Source organism: Lethenteron reissneri, chromosome 50, assembly GCF_015708825.2.
Source record: "Lethenteron reissneri isolate LAM-NWPU_2019-01 chromosome 50, ASM1570882v1, whole genome shotgun sequence".
Taxonomy (NCBI): Eukaryota; Metazoa; Chordata; class Hyperoartia; order Petromyzontiformes; family Petromyzontidae; genus Lethenteron; species Lethenteron reissneri.
Window position 1 is genome coordinate 4502798 of NC_083828.1, and position 19125 is coordinate 4521922.

Here is a 19125-nt window from a genome sequence, read left to right on the forward strand (position 1 = left end):
ACGTAACAGCGGTGGACACGCTTGGAATGGACAGTGGTTTAGGCAGCAGTGTTTCTTTGTATCTGTGCACAAGCGATTCTAGAGCCCATTAGAAAGGTTTTAGGGTTAGATCGTGTTAACATGTCGTTAACCCAACAGCACCCGACACAATTAGTAAGGTTTGTCACGTGAAAAGTTTCAATTAGCTATTACTTCAGGACATCGGTGTGATGACGAATACATCCACATTTACAATCGACTACCGTGACATTTCGCTGGTGATTACGTGCTTCATCTGGTCTTAAATAGAGCGAGATGAGGTCATCACGGTGAGCTTATCAGGTGCAAAGATCAGAGGGGGGTTATGCACAACGAATTGCTGTCTGTGGGTTAACGACACATTTATATTAACGCGATCTAACCCAAACATCTTTATATTGGCCGTGAAAGTCTCCGTGTTAAATTGCTTCTCAAGCAATATGGAATTTAGTAATAGTTTTTTACCCTTTCAACTGGTACAAAAACTGACACCTTTATACAAGGCATCATGTTTGCAATAACCACAACACAAGCAGTCAAAATGCCAACAAAAATAAACTCTGATGATGATATGCACTGTCCTTGAAGTTGATTGGTCCACACTCGAGACAGCTTTTCTTAGAGCCTAGTCTCCATTGTAAATAATACTGGTAGGAACCCCCTGGTTACACCAGACCACAGGGGATTATTGTGTCCGTCCGTCGTGCAGGGAGGGGCTGCGTGGGGAAGGGCTGGGTGGGGCGTGGGAGGGGTGGGGCTGGGTGGGGAGGGGCTGGTCACCCCGTGGTGCCCTTATAAAACTCAACGTTTAACCTACTCACGCCGGCTTGTGCCCGCCCTCACAGTCGGGCATATTTGCGGAATACACCACGCCGCCGTTGACCCTGGCCATTGACCGAGCAACCCAACGTTCCTACCAGCTCCCTCCGCAGGAATGTGTTTCAAGCCTTCCAACCACCTCTGCTTCATGGCGATGGTGACTTGGGCTGAAACTGCTCCAAACATTTTTTGTCTCATAAAAATGTCAATATTGTAAACATTTAGTTACTAGAGTAGTGTTAAGACTTTGTTAAATGGATTGGTGTGAATTGTTGCACTCAAAAACACTTGCGCTTAAGAACGACGATGGAGAACCACGTTTGTGAAGTTTATACTTTAATTGTAAAACGTAACCTGACACAAATTCTACTTAAACGGAATCCTACGACATGAGTACATTCTTAATGATGTTACTACTCAAGACTCGTCACCAAATTTGTGGTTTAACACCAGGCATGTTTTACACGGGTAACCTTGAGATCTTCCGAAGAAAATGAAAATATGCATTTTTTTGGAAAAACAAAACCAGACGCAACTACCAGGTGTTTCAATCCATGGGCATTTTTTTAAACGTTTCGACTAAATTATTAAGGAGTCTGAATAAAGTTGATGGGGGGTGGGTTTCGTGTAACCCCAGTGTGAAGCAACTAAAAAGAACATTTAACTTGTCATCAGCAAGCTTTATCTCAACAACGCAAAAGAGAACACCAATTATATTTTACCTTAGGCGCTCTCTCGCCGAGCACAGGACCATATTTACACTGACGCAAATCTGGCGATTGGAACTGATACTGAAAAAAGGGGGAGGGGGGGGTGGGAGTTCAATTTTGGAAAAAGGCGGGAGGAGCTCATATTTGTCAGACACCACTTTAAGAAAAAGAATTATGCATCCAGGCTGCTGCTAGCTCGCAAAGTCACAAAAAACCAAATCGAAACGGTTTGTACAATGCCAAGGGTGACTTGCTGCAGGCAAGCAGTCTTAACGAAAACAAAATATGAATTCCCCAAGCGAATATACAGCTGTTACTTTGGGCAACTGCACACCGGTGGCTAAGTCTTAACTGTAAAAATTGTGGGTATTAAAAAAAACAATTTAAAACCATTGGGACATCGGTACGACACAATTGGCCCTCCACAACACACACAAAAAAATCTTACCCCACTATCTTTCATTGACGCTGCTGTCACCATTTGTGATTGTTATTTTAATCATGTGTTCAAGCTTCAATTTAATATTTTAACAAAAAACCGCTGCCCCCTTCTCGACAAGCCAAGGCTGGTAGCGCCTTTTTTTTTATCGTTTACAAAGATATCTAAGCACATTAGCAAGCACCCTATCAAAACGATGGATACCTTTCAGATGTAGATTCCCGCTCCCGTAGACACCGAATCTTTCGCCGGCGCAGAAGACGTCGCGACATTTTCCACGTATTTCGCCGTGTCGAGCACGACACTACCCGTCACGCAGCATCCTCATGGTTTGGATCAAATCACCTATCAGCATGACCTCTCTCCCCCCCGCTCCCTCGCCCGAGACCGGTCCACACGTACATTTTCAGAGTGGAGCGATTCAGGGAGCGTGCCAACACACGATGCTTTCAAATCCTGTTTGGGGGCGATGGGTGTTCCACTCAGTCCATAATCATCTCTGGGTTCGGACGTCCAGTATGGACAAACCACTGTTAAAAACTTGCTGTGCTTAGAGAAGACCAGGACGGACACAGGGAGGAGCACCACAGCCAGTCCGTAGTTAACGAGTCCTGATCTCTCAAGCCCGTACGTCACGCGGATTTCACGCCAATGTCACTAGTGGGGAGCTCCACAATTTTTGGACGTAACGTATCCGACACTTTACAGATGTGGATAATCATTTGTACAATCATAAGACAGCGGGTTTTTTGTTGTTATTGATCAATCGTCAAACCTGTTGGTACCGATTCAGATTTTTCTCAACATCCACGATTTGTTCACCTTTCTTGACAAAAATTTCCCTCGTTAAGGACACTCAAGACTTATAACACCCGCTGGGATGGATGGCAATGATGCATTCAGTTGTCAAAGCATTACTTTAATTCACCGCATTTTCTAAAACTACAGAAAATTACCTTCAGAAGGACTCCCCCATAAATGTGATTACGGTATGAGGAAGGTTTTGAGATATTCCTTGTGGGGTTGCTAACATTGTGGGACTGCACGTGTAGATCTCCCCCCCCCCCCACCACTAAAACTGTTTGGGCAAAGCATCCTCAATTTTCACATTCGGAAAAAAATTACAACTCAATGTGAACTAGACAGGAGTGTGTGGGGGGGGGGGGCAAGTGGGGAGACAAACAACAAATCTGTTTGCTGACAAGAGAGCAATGAGGGGGGGCCTTGATAAAGGCCGTGTTATTTCTCTACCAAGGTTCCCTTTCACTTGCAGGGGAACCTGGGGTCCGCCACCATCATCCAACCATATTCCAAGGATGTAATTTCCACCGAGGACAACTCGTTCCGCTCCTCAAAGCCCCTCTTGTCGCTCACGCCACTTCATCGTCACGCTCGAATCTCTTTCCCCCGGTCCCGCCGATTCTCTCGCTATGCACGCGCACACACGTGGAAGGCACTGGAAGCCAGGGATTGCTTAGTGTGTGGGGGGGGTTTTTTTCTCTCCAAATTCCTGAGGATTTTCTCGAAATTTTCTACACGTTTCTCACATTTATTTTTGTTTAAGATGCATCAATTTCTTAGATAAAGCGCAACCCAAACATTATTTCAAATACCTGCTAGAAAATTTGGTAAGCGTTCTTAAATGTTATTTTGACTCAACATTAACCCGCTGTTGTAGCACCGCTTCTCCAATGTCAGGCAATGGATTTTCTATCACCCCACTGAATATGAAGGCTAAGGGGGGGCAAACCACCTCAACAAATCCGTGATCTCACCACATTCACAACATGCGTGCTGTTACGACCCCAAATTCTCACCAAGACTACTTGCACATTTTCTTTAGATCCCTTCATGAGATTTCAAAATGCAATAGAAAATAATCCTAACAATAATAATCACTCTGAACTTAGTGGAAGAAGCCTCACTCAGAATCACCTTGTTTCCATGAGGCTCCTGGGCGTGGGAAGATTTGTATTATTTCCCGCATTCATTTCTCTAAAACGTCGATTGAAACTGGCATGACGGCCCATTATTAACCTACTTGATGTACTGCCTCCAATGGGCACTTAACAGACCTCGTGACCTCCATCTGTGTGATACACCAACTCCAATAACCCAGGCATCCTCTCACTCATTACAGCGTGCACGCAACTAAAAACGTTTCCGAAGCAGAATTAATTGGCGACGGGGAAATGTCTCTTGAGAAGACGACCCTCATTCTGGCATCTACCCCAAAATGTCTTGAGGCTCCGAATCATTTCATCCATGAACAGAAACTGTTTCGTTGAGACTTGTCTAATTCAGGCTGTTCCTTCAACGGGGGAATCTATGTATTCTAATCTACGCTTCGCCATCGTTTTACACGTTTATGCTTTACTCAAAATTGGCTAATCGAGACTTGTGTTCTACACTACGAAGCTCCGTTGCTTTAATTGATGCCATGTGGTCCAATTGAGGCTCAACCGTTGCCCGATGGGATATGCTGGCCTCGACACGTGCGACCTGCCGCACGCACGCGAGACGCGGTCGCCTCTCCGGTGACAAGAATTTGACCGAATTAAAAATCGCTACACACACGCCTTCGGACTCCCACGCGTGCAACTCGATTACAAGAATGAGCACGGACAGCAAAGGGTAAAAATTAAGCTTCCCGCAGCCGACTGGACTCGCTCACCTGTGCAACCGACTCGCTCGCTTTTAGCAGTCGACAACAATTCCAACACCCACCACCCGATTTTAAACACCAAAACTAGTTCGTTTAAAGGAAGACGCAAACCAAAAAAAGCAAACGGCTGTTGGTTTTGTGAAGCTACATCCGAGCTAGGCCATCTGTCCACAGGCTGCTTGGACTCGATGTTAAAATGCAACGTTTACGTGGTTGCCTTTGTACCGCCCCCCCCACCTCCTTTTCCGATGGCGCACAACCGAGCCGTCCCAGCATGGAGCACTCAACGGTTTTTCCCCTGTAACGTGTCGGAACCAAAACTGCGATTTTGCTGGCCAAGGCATTTTAATCTGGCTCGGGCCAAGCAGGGCCAGGGGGTGGGGTGGGGTGGGGTGGGGTGGGCCCCCCCCCCCCCACCCACATGACGCGCCCACCCCCCCGCCCACATGACGCGTCGGTTGCGGGACGTCGGGTCAATACAGCGATGGACACGGCGACAACCGCTCAACACCATCGGCACGTTCAACGCACGCGGCATAAGAGGTATTCGTGCCACCTAGTGATGTCAGAGGGATATAACCCCACAGCAGAACGCTGGAGCCGACCATTCAAACAGCCTCAACACCCAACCCCACTTGGCCTGCACGACTAAACCCAACGCTTTCAACACCAACTCGGGGCCTGCCTCGACACGAATTCTACGTCAAAGCGATATTTTAAAGCAACACCGAGTTCACACCCCTCCAATCCCAAGAGGAGCGTCCCAGTGACCCCCAAATGGGCCAGGGTATGTGGTACATTGGGATGGGAGCTGTGGAAGGTTCGAGAACATGGGCCCTTAACACAGGGATGGGGGGGGGGGGGTTTAAAACCTGTAATTACAGTACATGGTGATATAGCAAAGATATGAGAATTGGAAAGCATGTCGTTTTTATTTGTTTATAAAGATTTCACCCGTCACACTGCAATGAATCTAAGCGTTTTCAAATGGCATAAACTAGTGGTGGCTTAGCGATTTAGTGTCATCTAAGAACGCCGAGCCAACACCAATGAGAGCCGAGGTTGGGAGTCCAGGAGTGACCCACCCAAGATGAAATCGGCTTTACAAATATCCGAGTTGAAGTCTAAACGAGTTCCAGGATAACCGTCGCAAAACAAACGGCCGTGATTTTATTTGGTTTGTCACTTGGCTTAGCTTATTTCAGTTCTGAAGATTACAATGCTCAGTTTGATTGGCGTGCGACAAACTCTGTCTGTGTGGGGAATTTAAGACGGTGCCACCTTGTGTGGATGAGGCCTACTAAAGGAACACAAGTACAAATCAAAGACCGTCACCAATCACGCCTGAATAGAACTAAGCGATTTGCCTCCATCATATTTATGTGATTAACGTTTCCGTTAACAGGCAGTGTGGATGACTAACGTAGGTAAAGGTTTTTGATAAGCGTTTGTTCAACCACATTGGCAACAGTCACTCTGACTTACAGCCCTTTGTTAATCTAATTGATAATGAAGGCCTCCCCATGCCGTGTCGGCAATGGAGGGTTACGTGACCGTACTTCACCACGCTGGTCAGTGCGGGTTGGTCAAAGGGTGAGGGAGGGTGGTCCCAGGACCGGTTCAGATATAACTCGCCGCTGAAGCTAGCCTTGGCTGAGATTCGGACTCAAGTTTCCGGGCTCATAGCGCAGCGCACTAACCACTGCACCACCGCTCTGAGACCCTTACTCAGAATCGACCAAATGGGAGACGCCCTCCTCCGGGGGGGGGGTGAGGGGGGGGGGTCTGTCCTCGCACACGGAGAGTGACATCACGCCGCCCGTCACGAGACCCCCTCAACACGAACCTGCGACTCACGACAACAAACACCGACAGCAGCGCCATCGCAATACAAAACCTTATTAAATGTTTTAACTGCGTCTTCCTTTAAATTCAGGAAGGGGCGGGGGGGGGGGGGCCAAGGTGCGGAAGGGGGGGGGGACGAGAGCGGTGGAACCGAGGGAAGTGGGCAAGGTAAGGGGGGGTGGAGCGAGGGGAAGGGAGGTGGAGTAAGTATAAGGAGTGAGAAAAGGAATGGTCGGAGCAAGGGTGGAGGAGCTGATAAGGGGGTTGGGCCAGGAAGGGGGGGGGGGCGGAGCTAGGGGGGGGGAGGCGCGGCGCCCGCCGTCATCATGGCGAGCGCGAGCGCGATGTCGCGCGCGTGCCGTTGGCGCGCGGCGAGCGGCTCGCGGGCGAGCGGCTCGACCTTCGGCCTCCGCCGAACCCTCGCGGGGAGCTCGAGCGGCGTCTCGGCGCCGGCGACCTCCGGCTGGCGGCGCTGCGCGACCCCCGCGCGGGGGAGGGCGAGCGCAGGGCGCGGCGCGAGGACGAGGCGGCGGCCGCTAGCGGCGAGGGCGAGTAGGAGCCGCGGCGGTGGCGCGTCGGGGACGGGGAGCGGCTGGCCGAGCCGTCGCGGGGTCGCCGGGCCTCGGGGGGGATGGAGCGCCGCGGAGAGCGCGTCCCGCTGCGTCGCCGCCGTTGTGGGGAGCGCGAGCGGGAGCGGGAGCGAGAGCGCCGGCTCCCGCGGTCCTCGAACCTGGGGGGGCGGGGGGGGAGGGAGCACGGGAGAGTTCAGAGCACGAGGTTAGGGATTTATTCACAGAATGTTTTTTTTTATCAGGTAAGGCCCACTCTGAGCTATGTGGCTCTTTTTCAGAAGCAACCTGGCCACAAATGACAGCTCAACGAAGTGGCTTTCATCACGTGGACATTTACAGCAGCCAAATGTTCTAAAAGCGTTTTGATTCTAAAATGTGGAGGGAAAAACCGGTGGACCAGGAGAAAAATGAACGTGACCACAGGGAGAACATGCGAACGCCAAGTATAGAAGTGTTGGCTTGGAACCCACGACCTCCTGTATACCAGGCGAGGTAGTTAACGTCTCGCCACTGCAGCGCCCCTTGCGGAGCGCGAGAGTGCGTCGCGTAAAGTAGGATTCTTGCACTCGCAAGTATGCGGTGACACTTGCGCTCGCGATACAAGCATCGTATGTTGTGAAAAATGTTACGCGTACATTGATGAAGCAAGTAAAGCCGTGCACATAATACGGGGGGGGGGGGGGGGAGCACGAGACAAAGTTATTCTTGAATAAAATCGTGACGTCAAATAGAGGCAAAACGGCCAAAAACACAAAATGTTTCAATACAAAATTAAACCTTGCTCTGTGCTATGCATCTGTGTATTAATCAATCACCTTCAAAATGTTATTCCCATCCGATGCCACAGCTGGTGGATTCAGAGCTGCTAGTGACTGGGGGCTGTGGTTTAGCTGCATCGGTCATAGGGCGCTGTTTAACCATACTTCACCACGCTGGTCGGTGTACACTCGTTAAGATAGCCACCCCAACGGGGGTATCTACCTATGTGGGTACCGCACTCCCTACCTTGTCTGCCGCCACCCACACAAACAAACAGCGACATTAAGTGAACGCTGTGCTAAATCAAATGTGCTAGAATAGTTAACTCGGTCTGTGTGATAATGAATAAAAGTTGCACCCTATGCATTCAAATTAAGTCGAGAGAAGTTCCTTCAACACGTGAAAAAAATATTCACTGTGGTGCAGAATGTTTTGGAAGTAAAATCAATAAATAATTTTGTTACATTCTTTGCAACATTCTATAAGGCCATGTCATAATCAATTGCGTGCCATAGAATGTTCTGCAAGGTCGTGGTATATGAAAAATCGAATCTCGACTTTAAAATAAACTTACAGCGATTTGCATTTGTTTTTTTAAGTTGCAGGTGTATCCCATAATGAAGTAAGTGAAATCAGATTTGAATAACTTTATTGACATGGAGTACAACTTCCGGGTGCATCTTACTTTGTGGAGCACCATATAATCAAGATAATTGGGTACACACCTGTGACAGGTGTCCTCTCAAGTGCTTTGCCTTTGGGCACCATCAATGTCATAACCCAATATCAAAGCACAGCGCAGTACCATAGAATAGCCTAAGAACATAGGCTCGACAATAGCCCAGTACCAGAAACACATTGTGTGTTCTGCAATTTCCAATATGTGCAGAATGTTTTGATTCATTTGAAAAATTGGGAAAGCATCCACACAATATATCATATCCCATGATATACAATATACAACCTGAACAGATTAGTAGAGAACTACTACAACACCTAAAACACAACAGGTTTTACGTAACTGTATCAATGCCATTCCATAACAAATAAACACACGACTAGTTATGTTGCTAAAGCGTATGCGGCTGGGTCTTAATGATAATGTGCATTTGTGCAGGGTGGTGGTTGGGTGGCATTGACATTCGTGCGTTGTATGTTCGCTTTCGGGTGGTATTAATGACACTCTTAATGCCGTACCATAGCTTTCAGGATTATAAGGCCCTTTCAATTACTCGAAAGGAAAATTGTTGTTACATCTTGGGATTCGATGTCTCTTGAAATATGGCACATGCACGTGACATATGGCGCTCGGCGTCCAATAGATATGCCACTCCGACTATGCGCCACCTCGTACGCCAAATAGATGTTAGCAAGTGACTGGAAAGGAAAATGTACCAGTCCTGTACACCTCATTAATATATAATATAATATACATGTGCAGAAACAGAACAGAGTTCTGCTTAGACATGATTTAACAGGTCTTGTAACAGTTTTGTTGCACAAGCATAATCAACAAATTCACTCAACACATTTGTCAATAGCCTTAAAAGGACAGACAAATAAAATGGCAATATTTCGTGCAATGATCCTTTTCATAGCATTAAAGCCCATCGTCATAGCAGGAAGAGCCATTGCCTGAAATAATTCCGATCCTTTACGAATGTGTAGTAGCGTTTTAAGGTGTAAGACCATCACAGAGACATGCGTTTGTGCGCAAGCATTTATAGAGCCAAGTTATCTGTTGCATGCGCTTCGGTGAACCCGTGCACTTGGATGCATGCCTTGGTTGTCCAGGTGCTCTGCTAGGGATCTCCCATTTACTTTACAAAAACTCTAGAGGCACGTTAGAAAATAGACCCGACTTCCACATCCAGCTAACAACTTCGACCTTCAGGTACAATTCGCGGTGACGTAAAATGGCCCGGATTTAGCTTTAAAATGTTTAACGTCCCTCAATCTTGTACCATATTAGAAAAAAAGTGTGCTGGCCGAATTCCTCCCTGGCGCGAGTGCCCAAGTGCGTGTGGGGAGTGGTAGTGTAGCGGTTTGTGTGCTGCGCTACAAACCTGGAGACCCGAGTTCGATTCCCGCTCACGGCCAAAAGTGATGATTATCTGAACCTTCCTTAGGTCGACTCGGACTCAAATGAGTACCTGGTGCGGTGCGTAAAAACATCGCCACTAGGGAGATAAAGGCGGCCTGGTGTGGTGCTGGCCACCCACCCCCTCGTGTGCTATTTCTCGCCTTCATAGGCGCTCACTAACAGCACTTTCCCCAACAGTCTGTTAAGGCTATACGGTGGCTCTTTGTCTCTGTGCGTTACCGCGCTCACCTGCGTGATGACATCACCTGCATCCCACAGCGTTGAGGCGGGTTAGTGCGTACTGACGTTACACCTCTACCCACCCCACTCTCCATGAATGCGCGAAATAACCCTATTCGTAATACTGGATATACATTACCGTATCTGAAAAGAAAATGTTTGCTGGCTGGAGGGATGGCGGGTCACGTCCAGAAGGGCGTGCGAGCAGCTATACTGTAGGACGAAATGTTTTGCTGGCTGGAGGGGCAGATGGTCGGACACCTCCAAAGGACGAGAAGGCTGCTCGTAACGCTGAATTATAATTATAATATAAAAGACGCGACGTTTCGGGCAACGGACCTTCTTCACAGGGGCATAAACACGGGCACATTCATGAATGTTTACGTGGTATTCAATTGCATATGAAGATATGTTTCATAATTGTTAGGTGTAAATGAAATATTCGGCGTTAATTACGTGCAAACGTAACTTTACCTCTTGTTATTCATTATTTGTGTTTCGACATCATCGCGTAACCAGAGGCTCTCCCTGCAATGGGCCCGGTATCCAGAAAGGTTTAAAGAATAACTAAAATCATACTGTACGTATATTTTATCAGAACACGTGTTTGTTAGCATGTTCCCTACAAGCACGTGTAGTTAATGTAGACATGATTCCTTGCAAAAGGGTTCTATTTGGTGTTTGAACATATTAACACCCGTTTCATTTCCAGGAAGGGTAAAACCTATTCTTATTTTTTCATACTTTGATACTGGAAAAAAAGGTTCCACATTATGCCTGCTTACCTCGAGCTATAAATGCACTGATAGTGCATTGTCTTTGTACTCTTCGACTGTTGGTGTTCTCTGGTCCAACACTGGTAAGACGAGGCCCTACAGAAGGCCGTCTCTGATGTAGGCCAATCAGTTTCAAAGACAATGCGTTTCCTATCAGAGCATGTTTTAGTTTGCCTGTTGCCTAACAAGTACGTGTGGTTAATGCCGACTTGATTCATTGCAAAATGTTCCTACTCGATGTTTGAACATTTTAACACCTGTTAAATCGCCAGAAAGGGATAAAAAAAACTATTCTTATTTTTCATACCATACCGTGTAATCAAATACATACAACACCATACCATACAACTCCATTACCTTTTAACCGAATGATAACGCACTTTTAATGTGTACGTATTCTCTTAAAGTTAATGTCTTTGTGGGGCTTTGGCCTATTGCGGCCTAGCACCGGGCCTTGAGCCTTCGCAGGCTCCCGGTCTAGCACGAGCCCCTAGCGGCATCGCAATCTCCCTTAAGTTATAAAAAACAACAACCTTAAAAGCAATCCCAAACACAATACAAAAACCGGCACTAACCATGCTGTATAATGAACAAACTCGCTCGCACCATGACCCCACTGGAGCACCACACATCCTAAAAACCACGCCGTGGATGTAATCCAGCACTAAACTACATCGAACATAACAATCCTCTCTCGCCACGATCAATCGACATTCCGACATTCAAAGTAACAATCCACCTGCTAATTTAACCGATAAAGTCACCGCCTCAGGCCGCTTTCTCGGGCTTCTAAGTTCACTTCCCACTCTCTGTCGTCCATCAACCCATCCCTTCTTCCCCCCCCCCCTACTACCAAACTCACAGTTAACATCTCTCAACTTTGCAATTAAACCTACTAGCACGCGTCCACATTAATTCGCGTATACACACACACAAAAAATGCAAATTCGCGCGCGAGCAAAAATTGAGGCCTAGTTGCGGCCTAGCAATCGCTCACCGTCCTCGGGATGGTAGTGGTCCCCAGCGGGCTTTGGAGCGCTTCTCCCCGGTAGACATCTCCACGCGAGCCCGTATGCCGCAGATGTGCCGCCCGTCCATCTCGCTGCAGGCGTCGCGGGCATCGCGCGCGTCCTCGAACTCGACGAAGGCGAAACCGGGCGGGTTCCTCGCTACCCACACGTTCCGAAGCGGGCCGTACACGCGAAACAGCCGCTCGAGTTCGCCCTTGGTGGCCGAATCGCCCAAGTTTCCAACGTACACGCGGCAATCGATGGGTCCGCTGCTGCTGTACGCCATGATGCCTTCCTTCCTCGAGATGGCGGAAGGATCGATTCCGACTTCTCGGCACTGCGCGCGGTTGCGATTCTTGGAATCGAAGTCGTCGCACAAACGCGTTGGTGCGCCGTTGGAGGAATCGGAATCGTTTGTTTTTTTAACTAGAGAATCGGAATTGAACGCGTGGTGTTGCTGTGGTGGGGGGGGGGAGTTGTATTGGTTGGGAATCGATTCGCGGAGTGCTTCGATTGGTTTTGTAAGTGGAATCGATTGCGGTTGGGAGGGAATTCCAGTCGTTATGCCAGGTTAGAGGGTGATTTTTGTTGGTGGTGGTTCTTTTTTATAAACCTCCGCACTTTCTACAATGTAATGATTGAGATGGGTTTTTTTGAGTTGGCGAGGGTGTACGTGAACAAACAACAATAATTGTCATTTTAAAAACACGTTTAAACAACTATTGTACACAGCTTTGTAACACAAACTGTGTGGTGGGAAATGTCTCTTCTGCATAGTGAAGTTTCATATTTGCCTTGTCTTTGTGCCGTTCGCTTCTTGGCTCTCTCTGGGGTCTGACATTGGTGAGACGAGGCCACAAAGAAGAAGGTTGTCTCTGGTGTAGGCCGGTCCGTTTCAAATAAAATGCAAACGTTTATTATCGGAGCATGTTGGCATGTTCATCACAAAGCACGTGTGGGTTTAATGCAGACTGCAAAAAGGGTTCTGTTTGAACCATCTCAACACACGTTTTATTGCCAGAAAGTAAACACCTGTTCTTATTTTTGTTCATGCTATAAAGTTACCCTATCGGTGAAAGTATTTCATCAATAGCCACGACATCTCTACTGCTGGATGAAGGCTTCCCGACATCCAATTTGAAAACTTATTTCTTTTGAACCGAATTTACTTTTGGTGTTTGTGTCCTTCAATCATCCACCGCACCTCCGATTAGCACGATTTACTAAGAAGTTCAACTTGTTGCACAGTACACACAAACCTGTACTCATAGCTATCAAACCAAAGGGTTTACCCCCAAGTATTCTTGTACAGGGAAATTGAGTTTGCAGGTCCATACGGCGTACAGTCGTTTCAATGCGGGCAACACAAATTGATTAGTCGCTTTTTTTGGGTCTATTTGTGTTTCTGTCTTGTGATGGGGCTTTATAGGATGAGCGTTGAGATGTATAGGGTCACTGGGTGAGCAATAAGATCTGAATTGATCTGTGATGAGGTAGGGGGCACTGATAAGGGGTTGAGAGGTATGGAGTGGTGAGTGTAGTAGTGAGTGTAGTGGTGAGTGTACTAGTGGTGATTGTAGTGGTGAGTGTAGTAGTGATTGTAGTGGTGAGTGTACTAGTGGTGAGTGTACTAGTGGTGAGTGTAGTGGTGAGTGTACTAGTGGTGATTGTAGTGGTGAGTGTAGTAGTGATTGTAGTGGTGAGTGTACTAGTGGTGAGTGTACTAGTGGTGAGTGTAGTAGTGATTGTAGTGGTGAGTGTACTAGTGGTGAGTGTAGTGGTGAGTGTAGTAGTGAGTGTAGTGGTGATTGTAGTGGTGAGTGTACTAGTGGTGAGTGTACTAGTGGTGAGTGTAGTGGTGAGTGTAGTAGTGGTGAGTGTAGTAGTGAGTGTAGTGGTGATTGTAGTGGTGAGTGTAGTAGTGATTGTAGTGGTGAGTGTACTAGTGGTGAGTGTACTAGTGGTGAGTGTAGTAGTGATTGTAGTGGTGAGTGTACTAGTGGTGAGTGTAGTGGTGATTGTAGTGGTGAGTGTACTAGTGGTGAGTGTAGTGGTGATTGTAGTGGTGAGTGTACTAGTGGTGAGTGTAGTAGTGGTGAGTGTAGTGGTGAGTGTACTAGTGGTGAGTGTAGTGGTGAGTGTAGTAGTGAGTGTACTAGTGGTGAGTGTACTAGTGGTGAGTGTAGTGGTGAGTGTAGTAGTGAGTGTAGTGGTGATTGTAGTGGTGAGTGTACTAGTGGTGAGTGTACTAGTGGTGAGTGTAGTAGTGGTGAGTGTAGTAGTGAGTGTAGTGGTGATTGTAGTGGTGAGTGTACTAGTGGTGAGTATAGTGGTGAGTGTAGTGGTGAGTGTACTAGTGGTGAGTGTACTAGTGGTGAGTGTAGTGGTGAGTGTAGTAGTGGTGAGTGTAGTAGTGAGTGTAGTGGTGATTGTAGTGGTGAGTGTACTAGTGGTGAGTATAGTGGTGAGTGTAGTAGTGGTGAGTGTAGTAGTGAGTGTAGTGGTGATTGTACTAGTGAGTGTACTAGTGGTGAGTGTAGTGGTGATTGTAGTGGTGAGTGTACTAGTGGTGAGTGTACTAGTGGTGAGTGTAGTGGTGAGTGTACTAGTGGTGATTGTCTATTTGTGTTTCTGCCTTGTGATGGGACTGTAGGATAAACGTTGAGATTTATAAAGACACGGGGTGACCAATACGATCTGAATTGATCTGTAATCAGGTAGGGCACTGATAAGGGGTTGACAGTTATGTAGTGGTGAGTGTAGTGGTGAGTGTACTAGTGGTGAGTGTAGTGGTGTTTATTTGTTTTTATTGGTGTTCTCCCTTGTGATGGGGCTTTGTATGATAAACGTTGAGATGTATAGGGTCACGGGGTGATCAATACGATCTGAATTGATCTGTAATAAGGCAGGGCACTGCCAAGGGGTTGACAGGTTTGTCGTGGTGAGTGTAGTAGTGGTGAGTGTAGTGGTGGTGAGTGTACTAGTGGTGAGTGTACTAGTGGTGAGTGTAGTGGTGAGTGTAGTGGTGGTGAGTGTACTAGTGGTGAGTGTACTAGTGGTGAGTGTAGTAGTGGTGAGTGTAGTAGTGGTGAGTGTACTCGTGGTGAGTGTTGATTTGTTTTCATTTGTTTGTGTTTCTCCCTTGTGATGGGAATTTGTAGGATGAACGTTGAGATGTATAGGGTCACGGGGTGACCAATAACATCTGAATTCGTCTGTAATAAGGCAGGGGGCACTGATACTGGTTGACATGTGTACTTGAGCTTCCCAAAAGCCCACCTCTTCACTTTCCCCTGCAGGTTAAAATGACCTTCCCAGTTTGTATCTTATATTTTTGGTTCTTTTGGTAAAGTCACGTAGAAGGGAAACAATAAAATAATATAAATATAAAACAAGAAAATTCTCACGACGTTTCGACTGCAACACAAGCAATCATCATCAGGTGTGAAATCCACAGCAAGAAACAAAAGAAAAAAAATTGGTAATTTTTTTTCTTACTGTGGATTTCACACCTGAATATGATTGCTTGTGTTGCAGTCGAAACGTCGTGAGAATTTTATTGTTTTATATTTTTATTATTTTATTGTTTCCCTTCTACGTGACTTTACCGAAAGAACCAATAACATGAATCCCTGCAGTCACGAAAACTTTAAATCAAAAGTTTGTATCTTGTTCTTCTTTGTATCCCCCTCTAATTCCAAGCGTTCACTTTCCAAATGCCTCTTTGCGCACTTTTCAGCTGATGTTCCATTTAAATTGTGTGTTTGTGTGGATATTTCACGTTTCTTGTGTACAAGCTGTTATATAATTGCAGGTAATCTGCAATTATTAACAAAAACACTTTTTTTATATTTCTATTTGATTAATTATCACATTTTATATTTTTATTTACAAATTTATTGCAACATGCTCTTGTTCCCCCCTCTTTTTTTACAATCAAAGGAAACAAGAAGATGCTCGGTGTAGTCGGCACTTTGCTTCGTTCATCATTTAGTTTTTTTTCAATGTTTTGCTTTATGTGCCCCCCCTTTAAATGAAAGATTTCACGCTCTGCTCTCCTTACCCCCCCCCCCTCTTTTACTTAATCAATTTCACGAAGAAACTTATTTGGTGATGCTGCTGCTGTTGTTGTTATTGTTCGTGTCGCAAAGCACAAACAACAACAAAGACAAAGACCCCCCGTGTAGCCTTTAGCAGACTGTAGGGCCAAGTGCTGTTAGTGAGCAGCACCTATGAAGGCCGGCACGGTACACGAGGAGGGGGGGGGGGGGGGGTGATGTTTTAAACACCGCACCGGGTACTCATTTAAGGCTGAGTCGACCTAGGGGAGGCCCCACGACCAAGAATCGAACTCGTGTCGCCGGGTTCGTAGCTCAGCGTAGCGCTAACCGCTGCACCACCGCTCCCCACACAAACAACAATAACAAACACGATCGATCGTCAGTCACAACTGCGCAGCCTTAATACAAAACCCGGACGACGTTTCGGGCAACGGCCCTGATTAAGCGAGGCGACCCACAGTCGTACAGGCCTCGTGTAAACAAAAGAAACAACAACAACACACACACGTGGTGGTTAGTCACAACACGTGCGAGGCTTTAATTGAAAACAAAGGACGACGTTTCGGGCAAGGGCCCTGATGAAGCGAGGCGACCCACAGTGCCCCCCCCCCCCCCCGAGTTCGACTTTCGCGAGTTTCGTTTCCGTGTCGTGACGCGCATTTCCAGACAAGAAGCCAACGTCAGGAAATCGAAACTCCCCGTAAGAGACACCGCGCAGACACAGAGAGACACAGAGACATAGAGAGACACACAGAGACACGACACACAGAGAGACACAGAGACACACAGAGACACAGAGAGACACAGAGACACAGAGAGACACACAGACACAGAGAGACACACAGACACAGAGACACACGACGCAGAGAGAGAAACACAGACACACGACACACACACACAGAGACACACACAGAGACAGATAGAGACACACACAGACAGAGAGACACAAACACACACAAACACAGACACACAGACACACACAGAGAGACACAAACACACAGAGAGACACAAACACACAAAAACACAGACACACAGAGACACACACAGACACAGAGAGACACAAACACACACAGACACACACACAGAGACACACAGACAAACACACACACAGACACACACACACAGAGATACACAAACACACACAGAGAGACACAAACACACACAGAGACACAAACACAGACACAACCAAACGAGCTGCAGTCCTTGTAAGTTAACAAAATTCCGACTTTCAGCGACTCCCGCGATCACCGCCGCACAACAAGAACAAGAAGACGACCACCACCCTGTTGCTTTGGTAAATGACGAGGAGCGTTGCTGCTGCTGTTGTTGTTGTTTTAAACACCACAGCGTTGGTTATTTAACTCTAGGGGTTATCACACAGTAGTAGTGTACTGCATTGTTAATGTGAAGGATTGTAGGGGGACTTGGTGTGGTTGATGTAGGGTGCTTCTGGCTGAAGGTTGTCGCGTTTTAGTTGAACTCGTTGTTATTGTTGTTAAGTTGAACGTGTTTGTCTGCTGAAGGTGGTGGTGGTGGTGCTCGCTTTATACACGTGTGGTTGTTATCGATGTTGGGTTCGGTGTGGCTAAAGTTGTGGTGGTTAAAACCACACAAATATAAAACAAAATAACCTGCGATCCATCCCACAAACTGCGATGGGGGGGAAGAGAGACATTCATCCAGCAGTGGAGTCACGCACGTGGTGGGCAATAGGTGCTCGCAAACCATCGGGGGTTTTTTGTTTTGGTTCCTGAGCAGAAAAAGAAACTTTTTTTGGTCCCCGAGCAGAAAAAAAATTAACCCGTAAAAACAAAGTTTTTTTTTACTATAAATCCTTTATATGCGTGTTCAATGGGCCACAACCCAGCCCACATTGGTCTTTGAAACGGGCGGCTAGAGTCCTCTCGTCCTCTGGCTTGAGATGGCTGCCACCTATGGGTCAGATGATTGCCTGCCACCATTAAGCAATTGGTAATTAAATATAATTTTTTTTTACCTAAAAAGTGTAAAATTTTGGGAATTTTTTTTCACGAAAAGAAATTGTCACGCACAACGAGTCTGTGTGCAAAATGTCAGCTCGATTGGATCACGGAAAGTGGGTTAAAAAACGACCGAAAGATTTGCACGGTCGTAAGCGCGCAAGCAAGCAAGCAAGTGAACTTAATATAAAGGATTTAAAAACTGGCAGTGTCATCGATGTCAACCCATACTACAGCTTTACCCTGTATTCTTGTACAGGGAAACTGAGTTTTCAGATCCATAAGGGCAAAAAAAAAATGTGTTTTAGTGAAATTTTGTTGTGTGTAAGTTTGTGTTTCTCTCTTGGGATGATGGCACTTTGTAGGATGAACGTTGAGATTCATAGGGGCGCACACGGGGTGACACCAATGAGGTCTGAATTGGTCTGTAATTTGCAGTAACATTGTCGAAAACCCATTATTTGTAAATAACCTGCTACTTAAAATCAAGGATTGTTAACAAAAAGTTTATTTACTGAACAGTGGTGTATTAATGATGTTATACACTACAAATAACCTGCTACTTAAAATCAAGGATTGTTAACAAAAAGTTTATTTACTGAACAGTGGTGTATTAATGATGTTATACACTACAAATAACCTGCTACTTAAAATCAAGGATTGTTAACAAAAAGTTTATTTACTGAACAGTGGTGTATTAATGATGTTATACACTACAAATAACCTGCTACTTAAAATCAAGGATTGTTAACAAAAAGTTTATTTACTGAACAGTGGTGTATTAATGATGTTATACACTACAAATAACCTGCTACTTAAAATCAAGGATTGTTAACAAAAAGTGTATTTACTGAACAGTGGTGTGTTAATGATGTTATACACTACAAATAACCTGCTACTTAAAATCAAGGATTGTTAACAAAAAGTTTATTTACTGAACAGTGGTGTATTAATGATGTTATACACTACAAATAACGTGCTACTTAAAATCAAGTATTGTTAACAAAAAGTTTATTTACTGAACAGTGGTGTATTAATGATGTTATACACTACAAATAGCCTGATACTTAAAATCAAGGATTGTTAACAAAAAGTTTATTTTTGAACAGTGGTGTATTAATGTAATATTCCAGAGCAGAACGGTACTTT

The 19125-nt window shown here is 46.0% G+C and overlaps 2 protein-coding genes across 4 annotated transcripts in view; one reads left to right on the forward strand and one right to left on the reverse strand.

Moving 5' to 3' along the window:
- Positions 1–1156: 1156 nt before the first annotated feature.
- LOC133355252 (serine/arginine-rich splicing factor 3-like) lies at positions 1157–12261 on the reverse strand. The gene is made up of 2 exons (XM_061572636.1): positions 11924–12261; positions 1157–7226 (listed from the first exon to the last, which is right to left on the reverse strand). Exons 1-2 carry the CDS (start codon positions 12220–12222, stop codon positions 6821–6823), a joined length of 705 nt encoding a protein of 234 aa, XP_061428620.1. The 5' UTR covers positions 12223–12261; the 3' UTR covers positions 1157–6820.
- Positions 12262–12479: 218 nt separating this feature from the next.
- LOC133354995 (cotranscriptional regulator FAM172A homolog) overlaps positions 12480–19125 on the forward strand; it is a 59696-nt gene continuing 53050 nt past the window's right edge. The window contains exons 1-2 of one of the 3 annotated variants that reach the window (XM_061572243.1): positions 16648–16697; positions 17230–17291. The gene's annotated coding sequence lies outside the window, so the exon portion shown is untranslated. Of the gene's footprint in view, positions 12507–16647; positions 16698–17229; positions 17292–19125 lie in introns of those variants that run through there. The other 2 variants (XM_061572245.1, XM_061572244.1) reach the window with 2 other exon arrangements.

Excerpts from the sequence above, each read along its gene's own strand:
- LOC133355252 (XM_061572636.1), bottom strand. The coding sequence starts at position 12,222 with ATGGCGTACAGCAGCAGCGGACCCATCGATTGCCGCGTGTACGTTGGA. Across the intron at positions 7,227-11,923 it reads CCACTACCATCCCGAGGACG|GTTCGAGGACCGCGGGAGCC; the intron begins GTGAGCGATTGC and ends CCGCCCCCCCAG.